The sequence below is a fragment of the Notolabrus celidotus genome, chromosome 12, assembly GCF_009762535.1.
Source record: "Notolabrus celidotus isolate fNotCel1 chromosome 12, fNotCel1.pri, whole genome shotgun sequence".
Lineage (NCBI taxonomy): Eukaryota > Metazoa > Chordata > Actinopteri > Labriformes > Labridae > Notolabrus > Notolabrus celidotus.
Window position 1 is genome coordinate 10,079,922 of NC_048283.1, and position 22,926 is coordinate 10,102,847.

The following is a 22,926-nucleotide window of genomic DNA, read 5'->3' on the forward strand; positions in this document are numbered from 1 at the left end:
GCCTCGCCCCTCTGTTATCCAAATGGCATAACAGTAAGTTATAGATCCTAATATTGGTAATCTGTGTCTATTGCAGGGTGACAACGTCCTCATCAACACTTACAGCGGAGTCCTGAAGATCTCTGACTTTGGTACCTCCAAACGATTAGCAGGGATCAACCCGTGCACTGAAACATTTGCTGGTAAGATGCTGCACGTTTTTGATACCCTGATCTCCATTTATGGATGAAAACCACAAAACAGACATATTTTTATATGATGTTTTTGATGTAATTTTTCAATAGGAACTCTCCAGTACATGGCCCCAGAGATCATAGATCAAGGGCCTCGGGGTTATGGGAAGCCGGCTGATATCTGGTCCCTTGGGTGCACTATCATAGAAATGGCAACAGGCAAACCACCCTTCCATGAGCTTGGAAGTCCACAGGCGGCCATGTTCAAGGTAAATATGAGTAATACAGGAAGTGTTGTTTCCATAAAAGGATGGATCTGAATTTGGATAATGTGAATGTTTTCTGAATGATGCTGGGGACTTTGGGTGAAAGATATAGAAGTCACTCTTTCTGAGTCGCACAGACACTTACGGTCCCAAGAGGATGAATCTTGGACAAGAGTCTTTGGCTTGCAACATTCCTATCTAACTCAGGATTTATTTAGACTACTCTGGTGACCTAGCACAATCTCCAGATCTACATTTAAATTTGATCCTGCTTTCAAACTTATAAATATAAAACTATTACAACCTCCATGAGCTATGGAAGAGGATTAGGGCCACTTAAAGTCATTGGTATAATCAGTCCTTGGTCCTTTGCTTTTTACTGTTTATATGCTTCCCCTAGGTCATTTAATCCGTAGTCACAATATCAATTTCCATTTTTTATGCAGATGACACACAGCTCTACTTTTCCTTTGATTCTTCTAATCACAACCAACTGTCCTCACTCCACTTCTGTCTGAATGAAGTTATCAAGTATGGCTGTCGCACAATTTCCTCCAACTCAACACAGACAAATCCGAAATCATGCTCATAGGTCCACACTCATCACAGATTCTCCCCTCACCTCAGCTTGGTTCTCCTGTCACCCCCCACTGCAAGAATCTTGGCATCACCTTTGATAAAGACCTTAACTTCAACCAACATAAACCACAAAACCACAGTCCAGTCTCAGCTACGCAAACTCTCTCAGATCAGGCCCTTCCTTTCACACCATAACCTAGAAACTGTCATCCATGCATTCATCACTTCCCGATTAACTCACTGTACACCTGCCTAAGCAAACACAACCTCTCAAAACTCCAGCTAGTCCAAAATGCTGCTGCCAGACTCCTCACACACACCAATAAAAGAGAACACATCACACCAATTTTAGCCTCCCTTAACTGGTTGCCTGTGAGTTTTAGAATTGGTTTTAAGATTTTAACACTCACTTTTAAAGCAATAAATTGACTGGCCCCTGAGTACCTAAGTGAATGCCTTTAAAATGTATGTCCCCAACTGCTGCCTGAGATCCTCCAGTAGGTCCCTCTTGGAACTTCCAACTTGGAAGTTAGGGCCCGTCACTCTGGAATGACCTGCCAGAGGAACACCCTTTTTTAAATTTGCTTTCACTTTTTAACTCATCACTGACTTTTTAATTTCTGCATGGTTTTTATTATTGTTTTTACTTAACTCATTTTAGCTCTCCTTACCTTTGTCATGTGCTTTAGTGTTTTCACTCGCTATGTCTTGCACTCTGTAAAGCACTTTGTAAACATTTTTTTAAAAGGTGCCATATAGATAAAATGTATTATTATTATTATTATTAACATTTATTATTATTATTATTAAAGAACAGTTTACTAAGTGAGTTTATTTACATCTTTAAGACAGTCACAAGATTTAAAGTTAGTTGTGTGATGTTTTTATTTTAGTTTAGGTAATTTAAACAGTCTTTAATGCATTCTTTTATAGCTTCACAAATATAATTAATTATGATAAAAACAAATAATAGGTATACATTAAAATAAATAAATACAGAAATTAGAGTAAATAATAAATGAATACATAAATACATAGAGGAAGGAAGGAGGGAAGAAGATAAGAGAAAAGAAAAAGTGAAGATTTTTTAGAGAATAAAAAGATTGAATTTGGACTTTATTGCATTGAGCAGGTCTCGATTTTGAGATAACACAAAGTCAAAGTAAAGTTTTCCTGGCTTTCATTGTAAATGTGATAATGTTCTAACTCTGTCAGTAACCTTTACACATGTCCATCAAGGTGGGCATGTTTAAGATCCACCCAAAGGTTCCAGAGTGCATGTCAGACGAAGCAAAGGGCTTCATCATGAACTCGTTTGAGCCAAACCCTGATGACAGAGCCACTGCCACTGAGCTGCTGAATGACACCTTCCTCAGGTCATCCCCCAGAAAGAAGGCTAAAGCTCCACAGGAAGCAGAACCAAAAGACTACCTCACTGCAGGTGGAACTTCAGCACACATGAGTTTTCATTCTCAGATGTATCTACACATTCATCTAGGAGGTTTTTAAACACATTTAATTTTTTTTTTTTTTTTACACAGGCGACTATCAACGCAGCCTTTCTGTACCGATCTCCATCCTCGTGGAGGACACCGATTCATACTCAGGTTCAATCGACCTGTCCTGTTCCCTGGACTTCAGGAGACCTCACTCCGCCCTCATGGCAAACGAGATCTCAGAGAGCCCACCGAGTGCCAGCAGCTTCCTGTCGTGAGTTAGATTGTTACTCACCAGAAATTGTATCAGAGCACAAGATGTGATATACAGAGTTTTACGTCAGTGGCAAACCACTGAGGTTTCCTGTGTAGGCATAAAATAGGGCATAATGTCTCTATTGATCTTTTTAATGTCTCCTCCTTTGCAGTATACCAGAGGACTCTCCATTAGAGATGTGTAGTCCGTCCTCAACAGGGGAGAGTGTTGGTCTCTTCATGCTCAGGAAGGACAGTGAGAGGAGAGCCACGCTGCACCGAGTCCTCACTGACTACATCAGTCTGGTTGTCTTTAACATTCAGGACTCAGTGCCTCAGGTGGGTGAAGAAGAGTCACAAAAACAGTTACATTTAATCATGTAATATATCATATCACGTAGAAAGAAGGAGCATAGAAGGCTTTGTGTATATTACAAATATGACGAAAGGTGATATCCAGTAGGGGTGTGACTGTACACAAACATTTCAGTTTGGTTCGGTATATAATTCGGTACATTTTCGGTACAGTAAGGGAAGACAAAAAGATACAAATAAAATGTATTTTCCTTTTATTAGACACTTAAAGAACTTTTACACACGGTCTAAAGTGCAGCATCGACAGTTCAGGCTTGTAGGCCGGCTCAGATTTATTTTATTTTCCTTTTTCCATTTTAAATTAAATATAATTTTTTTAAGGATTTTTATGAAAAGATAATAGATGAAAATATAGAATCATGCAGAACACCCTCCGAGCACCGAATGCGGCAGATTTTCGGTTTGGTGAGTAAATGTCAGAGGTCTATTGTGGTCCAGGAGTGAGTAAGGGTGAGGGAGAGCTGTCTGTGTTTGTGTATTTGTGTTTGTTGTGATTTACTGTTTTGTGTGTATTAATTTGCTTTGTGTTTTGTTGGGACCCCCTTGAAAACGAGATGCTGCATCTCAAGGGGCTATCCTATAATAAATAAATTACAAATTAAATTAAAAATATATGTGGTCAAAATAGTCACGTTATTAATACAATTTTTAAAAAACACTGTTTGAGTTCACAGCACAAAACTTATCACTTATCTTATGTTTTGAGGTGATTTGTTGAGAAAGTCTCTGCACTGAAACCAAAGTTTAAGTAGTCTACCTGACGGGCTGCGCATGTGGTGTGTTTGTTTGGTGTGTTCATGTTTTCAGTCAGTGGGGGGACCTTGGATTTGTATTACCTTTCGTACTGAACCGTTTCAGTATTCGCCTGCGTTTGCACCGAATCGAATGGGCCGTTCAGTAAGATTTCATGTACTTTTACAACCCTAGTATCCAGCCTCTGTCTGTGGACAGACTTTGAGACTCCTATTAAAACAAGTGAGGCAAATAGAATAATTCTTTTGATTTCTTCAAGCCAAATTGGTTTGTTAATAATTAAACACTGAAGATGCCGTCATCAATACCAAGTGAGCCTCTTTTGCTGAATACTAAAAAAACAACTGTGTCCACTGTGGGAAAGATGCTGAAAACTGGATCAAGGCTTATCACACAGTCACACACATACTTAACAGCAGTTCACAAGTTGCATCTTTTACATACTGCGACTTAGATGAATAGAATACTTTGCATCAAAGTCACCAATTAAAAAACTTTATGACATGCATTTCAACCCTGTAACTTTAAACTTGCATTTACGACGCCCTCCATCAGCAGCTATTTAATTCGTCTTATGTATGTTTGAAACAGGTGATTATCAGCTACGTCACCATGCACGGCTCTCTGTACCTCTGTAGTGAGAGCAACAAACAGCCCAAGGTTTTTTCTTTTGTGGGTGAAGTTGACGCTGCTTTATAATGTCTTTGAACCTTCTTGCTACCAACACACAGCCCCTGATGTGCCCTAGTTTTAAATCAGAACAGAACATAAGATGTGTTGAAATCACGTTGTTACATAAACAGGATTTCAGCAACAGCTGAAAAATTGCTTTGAAGAAATGCAGTCATAATAATCATGTCTGTCTTCCTTTCACCCCTAAATTACACAGTTCATCAAGATAGTTTTGTCATGTTGACGGCTGTTTTTAACCAAATTTCAACATTGAAAATCAGCACTCACTCACTGTCTATAATCAAGTCTTTGCTTGTAGGTGAAGACATTATCAGAACATGAAATTTAGAGCCAATTACGCAGGAATGTCTCCCTTCTTAGATTTTAAAGTAATATTACACAAATTGCTTAGACATGCTGCTTTACAACAAAAGAAGAACAGATAAACAGCCACATAGAATGACAGTCTATGAAAGCTGGCTTATTAGAATATAATCTTGAGCCTGAGGGTATTTTTGACATCTTGTTTTAGCTTGTAATAGCATTTGTTTTCCATGTAAAAGGTGTTGAGTCTTGTGCATGACCACATTTCCCCTCAAAACAAAAAAAGGTGTTAGTTTTTATCCAATACGTTTTACACCAGATTTTATGAGAATGAGAAAAATGAAAGCTGCTTTTGTATGTATAAGTTGAACTATCTTACTTACACAAATGTAAGAATTTGCAAAAAAATGTTGCACACTCATTTAGAATGAGTTATAAGAAAAGAATGATCTGGACACAGAACTAAGTTGTTTTTATTAATTTTTAAACACTTGTCTCCTCTTAACTTATTATAATTCTGATAAAATAGGGGAAAAAATGCATGTAGTAACCATTAAAAGACCATCATTGTGAGCTAAACTGACCTTGTGGAATCAGATCATTACATAGACCATAGGGGTTCCCAAAGTGTGGGTCGGGACTCCCTGGGGTGTCGGGAGACACAAATAGGGGGTCATGAGATGTCTTCTAGAATATTTCTTTTTTAAAAGTTATCTAAAAATAGTACATTTTACCCATTATAGTACAAAATATCTACAAAAATAGTAGCTTAACTTGAAATAGAACCTTGAAAATAGAAAATGTAATGAGTTTTCTGCCTTCCCTTGTTGCCAGATGACTCCTAAATTTAGGGTTTGTGAACAGTTAATTATCAGAAGCATCAGTAGCAGCAGGTTCATTCATAACAGCACAGGAAACACAGCCACACACTCATATAGGTAAGCTAATTTTCTGCAGACCAGCTTAATGAAGCCACATTAAATCACTTTAAGGGGCAGTGGGGGTCGCGAGTCTTTGGCACCTATATTTTGGGGGTCGCGGGCTGAAAAGTTTGGGAACCCCTGACATAGACTGTGTCCTCTTTTCTCATTTTCCATGATTTATATCTCTTAAAGCACGGAGAGGGATCACAACTCACCGCAGACCACATCACTCAGCTCATTCAATGCTTGCGAGACAACATCCGCTCCCCAGACAGGAAGCAGCTGACCAGCAGCCTGCTGGACCTCCGAACGACACTGACCACTGCTGCAGTACCCATGAACAGCCTGCAGGTGGTGCTGTTCAGCTTTCAAGATGCAGTGAGTTTACTCTGGAGTACGCACACACATTTGTCTGGTGATTCAAACTCTAAGTGACACATGTTGATGAAATGTTTGATACTCTCTATGTAGGTGAAGAAGGTGTTGAGGCAGCAGCAGGTGAAACCTCACTGGATGTTTGCTCTGGACAACCTGCTGAGACAGGCAGTGCAGGACGCCATCACTGTGCTGCTTCCAGGTAGAGCCGTATCTCATAAAGTGAAAGCTCAGTAGTTTGGGACAAGATGAGCATAAAATCAGAATATTTGGTGTTTTCAGGAGTAACATTTAAGTTTTTGTGCTCTATTTGTATCCTAAGCACTTCTGTCTGTGAATTTCTGAGCGTGTTTATTTTCTTTTTTGGAAGTCCCATTCTTTATTTATTAATTTGTCACCTCCTCTGTTATTCTCAGAGCTGAAAATCCAGCTGCAGTCCTCATTCGAGGTTGAGGACAGCACTTCTGAGGAGCAGTCTGCTGACCCTGACACTCCTGTAGCTACTGATCCCGACCAGCAGGTGGCACCAGCAGACTCCCAGCAGACAGCCACGATATATGAGTTCCTTCCTACAGATAGCCCAAACTCCCCGTCAGACCTCACCCTCAACTCCAACTGTCCCCTCAGCGAGAAACTAAAAGACCTGCGACTGGAGACCAGACGGTATATTTAAGTCATATGAAGCTTCCACGTTGTTACACATACATTTTAATGGTTTTAATAAACACTGAGGGATTTTGTGTTAATTAAGAGCTACAGCATTTGGAAAGTCAAAACTTAATTGATTAACTATCACTGTCCTGCAGCTCTGGCTTCTGTATGAGGCTGTAAACACATTGATTAATGAGAATTTTGAGTTGCTGCTTTCTGCTGAGCAATGAAGGCTTTTTGTGTTGCAGACTGCTGAGTCAGCTGAATGAGAAGGAGAGGGAGTACCAGGAGCTGCTGAAGAACTCTGTGCAGAGGAAACAGGAACAGATAGATACTCTGAGGAAAGCAGCCGTCGCTGAAGGTAACGTTTACAACATCAGTGTAGAAAGCACCAAAAACTTTGTATCAGTTTCATATAAGTATGATAAGTTATGTAAGAATACCATTTTCAGGTTTTTTTTGTATATTGAAAAAAGACTTAATACAACTCCTATAGATAATATGTATTTTGAGAGAGTAACGGTTCCAAAATAGGGCAACTAAAAAGTGCCTCAATTTTGTGATAAAAATGCGTTATGTTAGTCAAATCTTGTATGAAGCTAAACAGTCTGAATACACCATGCCAAGTTGGCATCTTCATTCAAAACAGGAAATGTAGGTTTATATTTGATGTAACTTGACGGAAAGTATCTTTTCACAGAGGTAAAGGGTAGAAAATGTTGCCTGTTAAAAAACGTCAACCCTAAAAAACATTGACATAGTCTTAGTGATGTCGCCCACTGGATTCCGAGGTTCAGTTTTGGGACCTAATGATGGTGGTCGCCATAATGACTCAGCCTAACTTTTGGTTGATCTATCAAGAAGGAAAGAGGCGGGCCTTTAGCCTCCTCCAGTTTTCTGCACTTGCACATTTGTTGCATTTTTTAACATTGGAGGTTGCCGCTTGGTTGGAACCTACCCATGTAGCATGATAATCAAGGTGAACACAAACATTCAGGAACAGCTGTGTTATGAATTTGATCCATGTTAAGCCTGGTTTATACTTCTGGGTCGAATCGATGGCGTAGCCTATGCACTGGGGTCCGTGTAGCTACGTACCTACGCAGAGGCCTACACACGTAGCTGACGCGCTTTTCCTCCAAAATGTGACAAAGCATCGAATCGATGCAGACTGCAAGCCCTGTGATTTGTCCGCCAGGCAGCATTGTATTTCTTGCATTTACAGCACTTCTGGAATCACTGCACATCGGCCTTGTATTTCATCTCCTCCGACGTCTCCTCTCTATTCTTCCCTGTAATCATTGCTGTATGATTGCAGGGAACTACATTTGGAATTGCTGTTAAAAAACACTTCTGCGTAGGGTCGGTGCAGAAGTATAAACCAGCCTTTAGTTGTCATTATCAAACCTCTACCAGCTTAAATGAGTCTTTGTGTTAAAAATCTTGATGCTTGCTGCATTAGGAAAAAAGGATACAAATACAGTGTATTCATTACAAGACGATCATTAAGGTAGTTCTTTAATGCATCTTAAGTCGTGTGCCAATCAACTGAGGACTAAGCCAGTATCTTAGATTTAGTAACTTGCAGTCTGAGGATAAAGCACACAAGCTGCAGCATGACCCATATTGCATCAATGTACCCAACCCTCTGTTGCTTTATCAATACACTCAGTGATCCACATTACTATTTCCTAACACTTGTACCAGTCAATCCGCACCACGCCTCAGCTGCAGGCACAGGATTTCTACCTGACTGGTTTCGTGTCAGAGGCGTAGACCCCCGAGTCATCAGCCACAATGTGCTCCAACTTGACTCATCAGTTCTGATAATGGTTAAACAGAATGCCTGCGGTAACACGTTACATTTGTTTGAAGCAATAGTGAGACTAGTTCAAATCTTTGCTTCACAGATGGAGAATTAGCTCTACAGAAAAGCTCGAATCCGGAGGTTAAGACTTTGGTGCGCTGGCTGAAGTCTGTCCCTGTGGATCAAGACACTATCGACAAGGTAAACTCAAACAAAGCTCTGCCATCTTTGATTGTTTCTCACTCCTGATGTTGTTTGTATTACTCATATATGCACTAATAATCCACACCTGCATGATTTCACTTCCTAGTTGCTCTGTCACGGGTTCACCTTCGACTGCCTCCTCCACATAGCCTCCAGGGATGACTTGATGTACTGTGGAATTAGGTGAGCGTCACCCTCACACTGTCAGTCCATGCAGAAACACAGCAGAGTATCGGAGACACAGTCTACCTTGTTATTTTGTGTTCTGTCAAAAAGCCAGAGTGAATTGAGATAGTAACTCTTTATGATTGCATTTGATGTTTCAGAGGTGGCATGCTGTGTCGAGTCTGGGCGGCCATCACAGCTCGCAGGAAGAAACAGCTCAGCACTCACAATGAAGACAGTGAGGACACTACGCTCTAATGACTGCTGATGTTGTGCATCAAAGGACAGATTCACCGACAGGCCGGTCCTGTTGGAGGAAGTGAGATGGACATAACTGACTTTGATGGAAAGCAGGATACGTAACAGTTACCTTGTTGACCTGTGAATGTGTTTCTTTAACGTTACTGATCAGTTCTTCCTTTTTCTGTGCCTGCAAAGTAGGAAAAGTTGTCTTTCAAGCTTTGTCTTGCCAGAGTTTCATTTCATGATTTCTCAGGGCTTTTTAAAGCAGGACTATAAATGTCTGCAGTTTTTTCTGCAAACAAACATTTTAAAGCTTTTTCTGTGGTGCCTCCTAAAGATGCTTTTATATGTTTTACCAAAAACTTAGCAGGATCTAAGTTCATAAGGGTTACTGTATTTCAGATGAATGTCTGCACTCTGGAAGAAAACAGATGTTACTTTATATCCTGTCAAAACTGATTCAGATAATAAACAGGAACTTTAAATCTCTCAGCCTGGCTTGTTATCTCTGTGCAGCAGTGTGTTTGTGTCTGTGTGTGTGTTTTTTAAGGGAGTGACATAGTCTGGAAGAAATGATGAAGCGGTGAGCAGTCCACACGTTCCCTCATCTGTTTTCACAATGTTGACATCTCCTTAGAAACAGTGACATAAGTGTGCTTTGTGCCTCTGTGGTGCCTCGTGTGTCATTTGTTGTGGAGCATTGCATCTGTGTGGGTCGGCTTGCTGAGTTTTAAAGCCCTCTGTGTGAGGAAGCTGTTCTGATAGATAATCTTGTCTAGACCTCACTTAAAGTTTGAGATAAGAACTTAGACTTAAGAAGTTTGACTGAGTCATAATAAGATGACAATAAAAGAGAGGATAGAAAGGTCAGGATCAGAACATCAGGGGCTTAGAGCAGCTGGTGAATAATTTTATTCATGAATAAAAAGACTCTCCGGTGTGTTGTTAATGCCTGGTGAGCTCATCGGTCCTGGTTAGATCAGAGGATGCTCTTCATTGTGATAAGCCCAACTGAGGCTTGTGTAATGCCATTACACATCTCCTCCTGTACTTTTAACACTGGCTGTGACTTCATTGAGACACTGGGCTTGGCTGCGTAGAAACCCTAGCACCTAATGAATAACATAAGTGACATGTGAAACATCTTATGGCTGTAATTGCAATTTCAAATTATGTGTCAATCTTTTTATTATGACATTAGGTGACCACATTTGGCTAAACTTAATATTTTGATGCTACCAAGGAGGCTAAGGATTTTGAGCAGGTTACTTAAAAAGTCACAGTTAATCAATCAAGCTTTATTTATATAGCACCTTTCATAGAAATCAAATGCAAGGGAGCCTTTTTAACATCTGGCAAGGGACTACGGATGTAAACTAGCCTTTTGGCGAACTCTGGCATATTTACAGAAGTGTTAATTAATATGCATGATCCTTTTAAATAATAAATACAATAAATAAATAATAAAACCTAAAGTGCTTTACAGCGATTGAAATACAAGAAAGAAGCAGAAATAAAACAATGGCAAGACATGAGGGGGAAATAATAATAATGATTATAATAAAAATAGTACTAATAAAAATAAAAATATATTAAAATTAAATAAAATAGAGACTTATGCACACCAACAATAAAATATGTGTAATCAAAATAAGTTAAAGCATCGAAATTAAGAATACAAATAGTTCAAATAGATTTTAAAAGGGTAAGGATAAGAGCTGAAAATGAAACTAAGGCTAACAATATCAATAAAAACTGAGTGGATAAATAAAATAAATAAATGAATGAATAGATAAATAAGAATAGAATAAGATAACAGTTATATTTACTAAAATAATAAAGCAGCATTTAAATCAATATTACAGTAAAAGATAATACAATTTTTTAAACCCTACATAAAAGCCAGACTGAATAAATATGTTTTTAGTTTACGTTTAAAAGTCACAATATCTCTGTCAGCTCCTCTCAGATCCACAGGTCCAAATTTCAGTGAAACTTTGTGGGTGGGTGTCAAATGTAGGTGCTGGATTTGGATTTATGTCCAATTGGTGTCATGATAAGAGTAGACCTATAAACAAAATCATGTGAAAACAGCTTTTGGTAATATTTTTTATTATAAGCTTTCATCATGTTTTTTTTTTTCCAGTTTAAGTGTTGGGTGTATTCATATAAGATCATGGTAATAGTGTTTGTCATTGCAAATGCATACCATTGATGATAATGCTTCCATTTCAGTGGTTTGACATGTGTCACATAGTTTTGGAAATACAGTATATCATGACATATAAAAAATCATAGAAGATTGTACTATTAGCCTTTGCAATGATCTTAGCTCTCCCATTGACCTTCTTGTATATGTTTTATGTCAAATTGCTCTCATCCTACATGCTGTCAAGCAGATAATTATCATCTGCAGTGTGTTGCAGCCTTTTTACAACAGCATCTTCTATCATTCCAAACAGGCACAACCTTTTCCTGTGATTTATGTTATCATTTATTTATCCAAAGTCCAAAAATCACTCTCCCTCCTTTTTTCTCAAATACAGATTAGGCCTTTTACAGTGAAGTTCTCTCTCTCTTTGATTTACGTCTGAAATAATCCTGAATACTGAACAGAGCAGGAGGAAGGGCATTAATAAATCAAGTCAGACATCTTCCTCCTTTGTCCTTGGGTTGTGTCAGGAGGGAAATTAATACCCAGATTTTATCGACTAAATTTAATTCGGCAGCGTCCCGTCTCCTCCCTCTGCTCCTCTGCTTCCCTGTTATTTGTGTAATGACTTAATCTTGTGAAAAAACACAAAGAAAAACTCTCTTGATGTATGACATCAAAAACCTTTTTCTACTGTGTGATTAGTCCATGCTGATGATAAGTGTCACAAATTATATAGTACAGTGTGCGAAGATTTATCCAGAATTTAAAGCCTTTGTGAAATATAAGCTGTGTTGTCGATCTCTGTCACTTCAACTCTAATACTTTACAGTAATGAAAACCTGCATCTCATTTACACATTGATAGTCTTTGAAAATATCTAAAATTTTATTTCAGAAATTATAAAGACAAAACATCACCCTGATAGTTCATGAAAAAAAAAAAAAAAGATTTCATCAATACAGCTCAATCAATCAATCAATCAGACTTTATTTATAAAGCATTTTACATACAATGACATTGTAACACAAAGTGCTGTACATAAAATCAATTTAAAATAGAATAAATTAAGAAAAAGATCCCACCCCCAGCCCAGACCCCAAACCCACCCCACAATCCTAAGGTTAAGAACACAATATATGCAACAATAATAATAAAAACAATAAAATAGACTGGGGGAAGCAACGTTACCCTGTAAAGAATGTATGGTAATTGCCCTTAATATGTAAATGCGAACATAAATGTAAATGAAAACGTAAATGTAAATGCCCACTGTTTCCTGCCAACCTCTCTCATTCATTTATTTATTTTTATTTATTAGTATTATTTTTTTGTTTTGTTTTGTTGTATTTATTTGCATATTTACTTATTTTATCTGATGTTGTCATAGTCCATTTTATTGTTTTGTCTTTGTTGTTCATTATTCCTGTTAAAAAAAAAACTCAATAAAATGACTAATTATGAAAAAAAAACAACTGAGGACTGCAGAGGGAAATAGACACAATTCTCTATTTTATATGCCAATACTCTGTATAACAAACTGATGTCCAATTACAAAAATAAAGAATAAAAAGAAAAAAAGAAAAAAGAAAAAAGAAGTTGCTGAACAAACTGAGGAAATGCTCTCATGATATCTTAATGAGGAAACACTGGAGGTAAAATAAGATGTTAAAACTCAACACAGGAAATTAAAATCACCAAAATAAAACACATTTCTAAGATAATAAAACACTAAAATATTAAACCATCAAAAGAAATAAGACACTAGACATAAAATAAATAAATAAGTACATAAATAACTCAAGTAGAATAAATGTGACCAAAATTTGAACTAGATAATAAATAAATAAATAAAACTGTTAGAATAAAACTCAGTTAAAAGCGAGACTAAAAAGGTATGTCTAGAGTTTGCTTCTAAAAATGTTGATGCTCTGTGCAGTAAACTAACTCACTAAGCTTAAAGTGGCTGTTTAGGTGTTTTACAAACGTATGCTAATGTCCTGCGTTAACTGTGACTCACACTACCTCACAGCTACAACACAGGCAGCGGCTGTCACCTCTAACTCATTTCCCATTACAGATAATTGAATGTAATGTAAGTGCAGCCCCCTGAGTCTCCACTATAATAAGCTTTATACCACAATAGCATTAGGGTTGTTCAGCTAATAGGATGCTAACTGTTAGCTTTCATCTGACAATGCCGCTCAGAGTCAGTGTCAACTGGCTAATGTAGGGAAATGGATCTGTTTACAATGGAAGGAGTCCTGGGGACAGTGTTTTCTCACAATGTCACTTTCGTCCTGAAGTTCCCATTAATCCTCTTGTCATGAATTATAAAACATTTTTAATTTCTGCTCATATTCTCTTGTTTTCTGCACGTATCAAAGCAACCTTGGGGATTTAAGGGAATTTGTATTGTCTTAAGGGTTTCTCTGTTCTTCCTTTTTAACTCTACAGTAAATCCCTTCATCTCTGCTCGGTCTGAGGGTGGAGCTAAGCCACTGATAGGCAAATAACTGCTGTCTGGGGGGATTTTGGCAGGCTCTTGGGGGGATTGAGGACGTTGCATTGGGAGGCCTAGAACCCTTTGTGGGATTACTGAGCTCACAGTTTTTTTTTTTTTCTACTAGCTCCCATAGGGCAGGTCACCCCACTGTCCTGGACTCAACTTGGAAGCTAAGCGTGAGCGTTTCTTGCAGGCTTTGATGAAAAATGCGGCAGTGGGGATGCAGCATGAATCACACATTTGTTTCTGCTCTGAAGAGTAAATCGTGTCTCTGGTGTTGAGTGCACCAGAGCTTGTTAATTACCAAATCAGCTTCATAATAACAGTAGAGATTGCTACCAAGCTGCTTTGCTTCTATTATTATACCCACATGCTTATATGCCTGCAGGTTACACACATGCTTATTACATGCAGAAACACAGATCACATCAAGGCCATTTCCTCCTTACTTCCTTGCATATCTCTCCTCAGCAAGATCACCATACTTGATTTTTTGTTTACAGGGCAGTTTGAGTGTGCAACATGGTCAAAGGACAACAGGTTACAAGCACATTCTCCACATCGCTGTCCCTCCCCTGTCTGTCAATGACATGTTACAGCGTTGGAATTTGGACTTGTGCATAAAAAGCATCATTATATTCTTGATTACCTCACACAGGCCAGAGACTCTTTCTGTATTTATTGCATAACAACACTGACTCTGATTCACAGAAATATCTTTTGCCACTCACATATGCAGTAGTTAATCTCTGCTCTGATCTCTATCTCCCACGGGAGCATTTAGGAATTCTCTTATCTTCATGACCCTCAGGAAGCGAAAGGAATAATCTTACAAGAAATGAAAGGGAAGCATTGAGTGTCATGTTATCTCTTCTCTTCCACTCTGGCTCATTTGGAGAGAATAACGTATAAGTGGCTGCTAGTCAGAGCACTGACACCACTGATGGACAGCTATGGCGGTTACATCTGGAGTGAAATATTCCCTCAACAGCTCTGAAGTATATAGAATTAATCCTGGCTGTAATCCAGAGGGGGTCGAATTAAAACAACTAATCTTATGTGTGTGTGGCATACACGTGCGTACGAGCATGTGTGTGTGTACGTGTAAGTATGAGTGTGACAAAGCTTCTCTGGAGCTTGACCTCAAGACCTTTCACCCTTTGTTTATCTCTGTTGTGTTTGTGTCTCTCTGAAAGCAGCCCATTCATATGACAGAGAATCATTGATTTCTATCACACACTGACCTTCCACTATTAATGACACTTTTCCAACAATGACAAAGGAAGTTAATGAGTTTGCACACGTTTTAAAAATCGGGAATACTGCTTCGCCTTGTGTGCATTACAAATCAGAACTTAAATTGTAACCTTAAGGTGCATTTCAACCAAGAGTTCCGGGATCTTTTAGCCCCCAGAACTACTTTCCCCGGAACTAAAAGGTTCCTGTGCCCCCATTGTTGTCTGCGTTTCGACCGTGAGCTGAAGTCCCGCGTAGATTGTGCAAATCAGGCCAGTGACGCATGGAGAAAAAAAATTATATCAAATAATATTTTGAAATCTTAACACAGTTGTTGAAACACAGAGGGAGTTCCTGGGAATGCGTACTAGTTTAGTTTTTTTTTTAACTCCACAAACACTGTTATATTCAACGGAAAGTCCCAGGACCTTTGAAAAGTACTACCCCCCAAGCAGGGGCTTTTCAGGGGGGAGATTATCTACACCTGATCTAAATTTAGACCCTGGTTCCTCCAGTCGGAACACACGTATTTTAGGGGTAAAGTCCCTAGTTCCGGGGTAAAGTTCCTGTGGTCGAAAAACGCCTTTAGTTAAAAAAAATTCTGCGTTCTCATTGGCCGTAAAACAAATGAATGCACTTTTCTAAGGAGAATTTTAAACCTTACCTGTTTCTTTATTTTCTTCATCATTTTCTTGGTTTTGTTGCTTTTTAATCTGACTTTATCTTTGCCATTTTCTTTGTAGCCACGCTGGCACCGGAAATTGGATTGACAGTATTGATCACATGGTCATGATTTATCTTCAAAACTATTGGATGGCCTGTCATGGACATACATTGCCCTCAGAGGATTAATACTTCTAAATTTGGTGACCTCACGCCTTAAACCAACCCAAAAATATTACCTTTTTTTTTTAAAGGCAAAAGTATGACACAACTACTGGATTGATTCCTATGAAATTTGGTACAAAACATTCTTGGTGCCCAGAAATTTAAACTTTTTGTAGTCACCTGACCTGCTGTTCAAAAAACTTTTTAAATCAAATAAATCACCAGAAACTCTTTAGAATGGCAAAAAAAATGCAAAAGTACATGGTGCATGTCTTTGCTTTGTATAATTCCTGTGTTAAATTTCCCAGATACAGCACTTCACACGTCTTAGGATGATCCCAACCTAAAATTGCTGTCATTCCTTTCCACCCTTCATCCCAGTATTCAGGCATTTTCGCACATTGCCGAAAAACATGAGCGCGATCAACATCACACTGACCACACTGTCTCCAGCAAGGCTGTGGGACAGGTGAGAATTTTCCTTTAAGTTTCGGTGTGATGAAAAATCTCACAATATTTCTCCATCTGTATTTCCTCCAAATTCTAGAGCTTGATGGTCTACTCTGTGTCCTACACATGATATGCCATTGTTCCATGGTTATTTTTCTCTTCAGTTCCTTTTCCCATTTATCTCTAATGTACAGAGTGGAAGTTGTTCTATTTCTCACCATATTTTGATACAACACCGAAATTACTCTCTTAGCTGTACCTCTGTTTGCATTACACATTACTGTTTAATTCACATGGGGAATCCGGCTTTATCTCCTTGTTAAAATAATCTCTAATATAAATCTTTGTTTTCTCAGTCATATTCTCCCCTTAGTTTCAGAAAACTTTTGATTTCTCCTCTTTCAATTAATGTGTTGATTATTGTTATGCCTTTATTTGTCCTATTTGGTAAACTTTTAAGAGAAAATATCTTAAACACTCTTGGTGTTTTGATCAGCATTAGGATGCTAACATAGCAGTAATAGTGTCAAGTCAGCATGCTAATGATATAAATGCTCACAAAAGTGGTGAACTCTAAAAAAAAAAAGTCCCAGTTTTAGCATACTAGCATTGTCGCTGAAAGGACATTAGCATGGCGAGCATATGGTTGCTTTAGAACAGCTAACCCAGCTGTTAGCATTGAAGTAGACTTTGTGTTGTTCTTGCTCTCTTTTCTCCATCTTTTACTAAAACTTGTTGAGATAAACTCCTGTAAAGTTCCCTGAAACGTCCAATGGGGAAAACTAAATTAAGCTAACTAGCTTGCTCCAGAGGCTTCTAACAATGACTTTGCAGTGCTGCTAGTTGGCCAGTTTAACCTCTCAGTAACTTTGCCGGCTGCAGGGTTTCCTCCTTGCAAACAGAACCAGAGGTCAAGGCAAGGCACTCCCACCCTCTCATTCACTTTTTTCCCCCTACCTCTGCTATTTTCCTCCATCTCTCTTTCCCTCTCCTCTCATTGTTGGTTGTCATGGAAATGAAACCATGGGGAGGTGGGGGACTTCTATTATTGAGGCAGTGGTTGGTAGTGGGCTGGGAGCTGGGTATAGTGAAATGGAGCGATTCATGCACTCATAAACAGAGAGTGCGGTGGAGCAGAAGGGAGGTGGAGGGGCTGTGGGGTCGAGGGAGAGAGCAACTAGGAAAAGGAGAATAGGAGAGGGGCCCCGAGGGTGAGCGGGAGAGAGGAGCCAACTCCACGTGTTTTGGCCCCGCTTCTAACTGATAGCACGTTTTAGACCATTACGTCATGGTCTGCCGGGCTCTGTGCTGTTTTGAGACATACTGCTGTGGAATCACATTCCTCATGGAAGACGGCGTAATGAGCCCGGGGTTAATACCACCTGTTGTTAGAGAGGACTGAAGGACTGCTCAAGGAAGATCAGTGTACGAGGCGTTTATGAGCGTGTTAACTATTGTGTACCATATGGGAAACAGTTTAAAGTGACTCAACTTTAATATATAGGTAATAGGGTCCCCAAATCCACTTACAGAGACTTTCGATGTTAAGTGATTTATACTGGACACAACAAGTGCTTGAAGCTGGTTGGTTAGAGAGTATAGCCTACATGATGCCAGCCTTGCATTTTTCAGAAAACCCACAGGATTTTAATGAGGTGATTTTCAGCAATCTCATTTTATTGCACAAATACTTTAGAGGTTAGTGTGTTTTTTGCAAAGGGGAACTCCTCCCATGTACGTAAAGTCGCAAAATAAACAGGTTGTCCCATAGACTGTATAAAATATGGACGTAGTATCCATGACGTCACCCATCTGTTCCTGAGCGTTGTTTTGAAGCAAATCAACGGTGGCAGCCATATTGGAGATGCAGAACTCAACCAGGCATAGTGTGACGTAAAGGGGCGGAGTTTGAGCCTCCTAGCCAACAGCTATGTGTCCCCGACCGGGAGTCAAGTCAGTCATGTCCTTATTTGGTCAAAAACTCGTAATCTTAATATCTTCTGAACCGTTGCGTCAGAAAAAAATTCACCCCCTTGTACAGTGTGTGCTGATAGAGAGGTAAGCTTCGTAGGGCCATGCCGTTTTTTGAAACAGGCTGTAAACATGTTTATTAATGCTGCAAAGATCACCTTCTTTGAATGGGCGTCTATGTGGTTTCCACTGGTTTCCTGCAGCCAGCCTCAAGCGGATTCTCGATGAACTGCAGTTTATAACACTTCCACATGGGCTTCATAGTTTGAGACCGAAGGTTGCCACTTGGGTTGTCCACAGACAGAGGAGTGAAGTCATGCTGCAGACCCATGTTGTTGAAGTACTTCATTAACTACTATCGTCCTGTTGATGTCAAAGCTTTTACATTGAAATTTAGCCCAGCTCCACCTCACAACCATATTGTAGCCAAGTCTCAACACTGAGTAATCTACCTACTGTAAATCATGCAAATTAAAGGACTCTTGGTTGTTAAACTTACAATACATCCAGACCTCCCAACACGAGTCAAAATCCTATGCCACAATGAGAGGCAGACTAAATTTGGATGATTCATACCAAACAGTGCTCTTTTTCCCAGCACCCCAGAGAGACCCACAAAGAATCAGGGGACTCTCCCACACTCTATCTCTGCCTGCTGCTCTGTCTGCGCTTACACACACATTTTCCCAGTGTGACATGTGATGTAGTGTCTGATTAAATCACACTACAAGAAACAAAAGACATCAAGGTCGTAAATTATTTGAATGTCTGTGCTCCCTACAGGTGCAGGTGACCCCCTGACCCTGCTAAGTCCGGATTGTGATGAGGCAAAACAAATTGGGGACTTTCAGAGTCCTGACAGCAAACTTAACCAGCAACCCAAATTAATCTGACAACATCATTTAAACATTATGTAAAGAACTGTCTTTGCTAAATGTCTGAGCTAGAACAGATGAAGGAAGTACCGTCAAACATGTTTCCTCAGCAAATTCATCACAGTTCATTAGTGTCATATCCACCCTTCCCTGATGCTACCCCACCCATGCTGCTGTTTACTAAAAGCAGATATAGTGGATTCAGTAGTCTATAACGTAGCTCGGTCTATACTCTAGGGACATTCTGAACATTCCTGCTATTGTTGTTCCATTACCAAGCTGAGGGTTACCCTTGCCATTCACTATGACTGACCTCTAGACTGACAGGCGGTGCTGCTGTGGACCATGTTAGAATAGATGGATGTGAGCCCTTACTTTAGCAAAAGTGACGGTGCAAAAAAAAAATGTGGGTGAGGCTTATAACCCACTTTTTTGAGTATGTTCTGAGTTGCAAAACAAGCTTCCATTGTATCACAGTGGTTTAAGTTTTCTCCCAGACTACTTTTGAATTCCTCTGATCCACATAAACATTAAGAGCGTTGATTCAGCCCAGTTACAGAACAAATGCAGTTTATGAAACTAGTCTGCAAGTCCACCAGAGCAGCGGTTCCCAAACTTTTCAGCCTGCGACCCCCAAAATATAGGTGCCAAAGACTCACGACCCCCACTGTCCCTCAAAGTTATTTAATGTGGCTTCATTTATCTGGTCTGCAGAAAATTAGCCTACCTATATGAGCGTGTGTCTGTGTTTCCTGTGCCTTTATGAATTAACCTGCTGCTACTGATGCATTTTGATAATTAACTGTTCACTAACTCTAAACTAAGGAGTCATATGGCAAAAAGAAAGGCAGAAAACTCATTACATTTTCTATTTTCAAGGTTTTATTTCAAGTTTAGCTACTATTTTTGTTGATATTTTTTTACTATAATGGGTAAAATGTACTACTTTTAGATAACTTTTGTCATCCAACTTTTTTTTTTTGCATTTTTTCAGTATTTCTTTGTTCACCACAGGTTAACAAATTATATATAAGTAATACAAAACCAACAACAAGAAGAGAATATATAAATAAAGGCAAAAAAAATAATAACAAAAAAAATAATAATAACAAACAACACAAAAAAAGAAGAAAAACATAAGAAAACAAGGTAAATAAACAAAAAAAAATTAATAATACAAATTTTTAAATAACTTAAAAAAGAAAACATTCTTGAAGACATCTCACAACCCCCCATTTGTTTTTTGCGACCCCCCACGGGGGCCTGTCCGACAAGAGGGAACACATGGAGTATAGAAAGATGAGATATAATGAGTACATTCAGATGGCATTAGATAAACAATAACAAGCTCTATGAAAAGAAATGCATGTAAAAGAAAGAATGAATTAATAAATAAGCAGAAGTAAGTTGTGATTAGGTGCGAATGACACAAGAAACCAGTATCCATCCACCCGTCACAGACAGAATACTCTTCCAGGCTGTAGTGGGCGCATCTGTGGCTCTGCACATTAAGTTTTTGGGCTTAAGCTGGATTTGTAGTTGAACCTAAGCGGCTTTGTTTGTGCTAGCTATCCTGTGACTACCTGAACTTACTTTCCACCTTCTTTCCCACAGATTACAACGGATTTGACCGATGATAGTACAACCACATCACTTCACTACAGGTACAGGAGTCAGGAGTTAGGGTTAGAATGTAGTTTCATTAATATTACACTAAAGTACACAGGAGTCCCATGATGGCTACAGACATAGTCACAGCAACAGACATGGGCACAGCTGTGTCACCCCTTTGCTATCATCATTACCACAGCTCCAGACATCCTCTGCAGCCATGAGAGAGCTGGATTGATTAACTTCACATGTTCTATGCATCTGCAGTAGTATGGACCTTCCCCTTGGTTCAACTACTGACAGCTGCATTCTTGCATTTTATATACACATTAAAAAAATACTGGATAAGTTGTTAAGATATTTTGTCCAACAGTCCTCAGAAGATGACACATTCTGACTTTAATTCAGCGGCATTGCAAAACTGACATTCCCAATCTCAAGGAGAATATCAGCTGTGCAATAGGTTGCCACAAAATTTGGTGCAGCTATTCATGGTACTACCAGAGTGACTCTTTCATCCACCATGTTTATATATTTACCAATTATTCTCCTTGCAATTTCTCCTGACATCAGTCTTCTAAATACTATCTTTGCAAAGATAAGCATTCATCAGCAACTCTGTTCTAGCAGTTCTTCAACAGCATCTGTTACCAGACCCCCTTTCCTCTCTTAAGATCTATATCCCACTCTTATCTCCCCAGTTGCTTCCCCTTGTTGTTGTGTATTTACTAATGCAATCAAACCCTCACTGTAGTAGTGATTTTTGTTTTACTCTTCTGTCCCCAGTGTTCTCTGTTAATTCCCTTTTTTATAGGCATGGAGTGCTTACGGTGATAAGTGGCCGTTTAATTAGATGTGTGAGTGTGTGTTGAATGTATGAGGCTCTCTGTGTCAGGACGAGGAGTGCAGCTGCAGCTCCAAAATCAAGTCCTTTCTTAAGCGCTGAGGGATGGAAAAGGGAGGAGGGAGTCCTCTGCTTCCTGTGTGCAGTGAGGTTGAACGAGCGGTTTACAAATGGAGATGACACAAGTTTACAGGTTTCTGCACAAGCTGGCCTATATTCAGATGGATAGAGAGGGATGTGTGCAATGGAAAAGAGAGATATAGGTACTGTAATGTCAGTCTATCACTCCTATCTGCAGAATGTTCAAAAGACATGCAACACTTCAGCACATCAAACATGCAGCTCTTTCTCTTCTATCTGCATCCACCTTATTTTGAATGGCTCATTGGCACAGCATGGTACAGTGATGTGAGATAAATGGACACACGCCTCCCTGCTCGGAGGTATGCTTTTATCCTGAGTTAGGCCTTTCATTTTCCTATCAGACTGCTGGCTCTGGCACCTGGACTGCTGTCGAGTGTGCAAGGTTGAATTGTAATGACTTATTTGTAACAGTGTCACATTGTATATGAAAAGCCAAGGTTATCTCTTAAACCCACATAAACCCATTTTGGATGGATATTGTAGTTTAATTTCTATAGCAGTAACCTTTTGTTAGATAAGTGTGACTTCTGAGAACTACAAAAAAAAACATGTTGACACTCATCTTAAAAAGCCTTGAAAATAATTCAGCTTTAATGTTTTTCCTGAAAACACATTATGTATTATTTTATCTCCAAAAAGTAAATGTTTCTGATTGCATTTCATCCAATTTTGAAAGTCAGTGTATCCATCCCAAAAGCTGGCCACAATCTTACTTCTCAGCAAGGCTTAATGCATTATTCCTAGAATGATTCAAAAAGAAACATGAGCTCATTAAACAGAAGATGTAACTGATAACAAAACATTTTTGTGTGCACAGGTGTCGGCGTGCAAAGGGTTGGGTTCTGCAGGGGGACTGAAGAGCTGGGTATAAAGAGAAGAATGAGTGAATGACAAGTGGTTGAAGGTTTCAATTCTTTGACTCAAGAGGATGCACAAAAGATCCAAAAACATGCATCTGCAGACCACTTATAAAGTATTTAATGCTAGTGAATTACAAAGCATTTGTTGAAGTTATATCAGATTTTAAAGCTCCTGTCAGGAGTTTTTAGCTGATCATAAAAAAAGAATGAAATGAATACTGATGCCTCTATCTGAGTCACAAAATCAA

The 22,926-nt window shown here is 39.1% G+C and overlaps 1 protein-coding gene across 1 annotated transcript in view; it reads left to right on the forward strand.

The window, feature by feature from the left end:
* si:ch211-1i11.3 (mitogen-activated protein kinase kinase kinase 5) overlaps nucleotides 1–9,693 on the forward strand; it is a 28,110-nt gene extending 18,417 nt beyond the window's left edge. The window contains exons 17-28 of the mRNA XM_034697830.1: nucleotides 77–182; nucleotides 285–442; nucleotides 2,258–2,459; nucleotides 2,560–2,728; nucleotides 2,883–3,048; nucleotides 5,949–6,134; nucleotides 6,228–6,333; nucleotides 6,548–6,794; nucleotides 7,031–7,143; nucleotides 8,693–8,790; nucleotides 8,900–8,976; nucleotides 9,120–9,693. Of these exons, the coding sequence (XP_034553721.1) occupies nucleotides 77–182; nucleotides 285–442; nucleotides 2,258–2,459; nucleotides 2,560–2,728; nucleotides 2,883–3,048; nucleotides 5,949–6,134; nucleotides 6,228–6,333; nucleotides 6,548–6,794; nucleotides 7,031–7,143; nucleotides 8,693–8,790; nucleotides 8,900–8,976; nucleotides 9,120–9,216 (1,725 nt within the window). The 3' untranslated portion in view covers nucleotides 9,217–9,693. The remainder of the gene's footprint in view (nucleotides 1–76; nucleotides 183–284; nucleotides 443–2,257; nucleotides 2,460–2,559; nucleotides 2,729–2,882; nucleotides 3,049–5,948; nucleotides 6,135–6,227; nucleotides 6,334–6,547; nucleotides 6,795–7,030; nucleotides 7,144–8,692; nucleotides 8,791–8,899; nucleotides 8,977–9,119) is intronic.
* The last annotated feature ends 13,233 nt before the right edge of the window (nucleotides 9,694–22,926 follow it).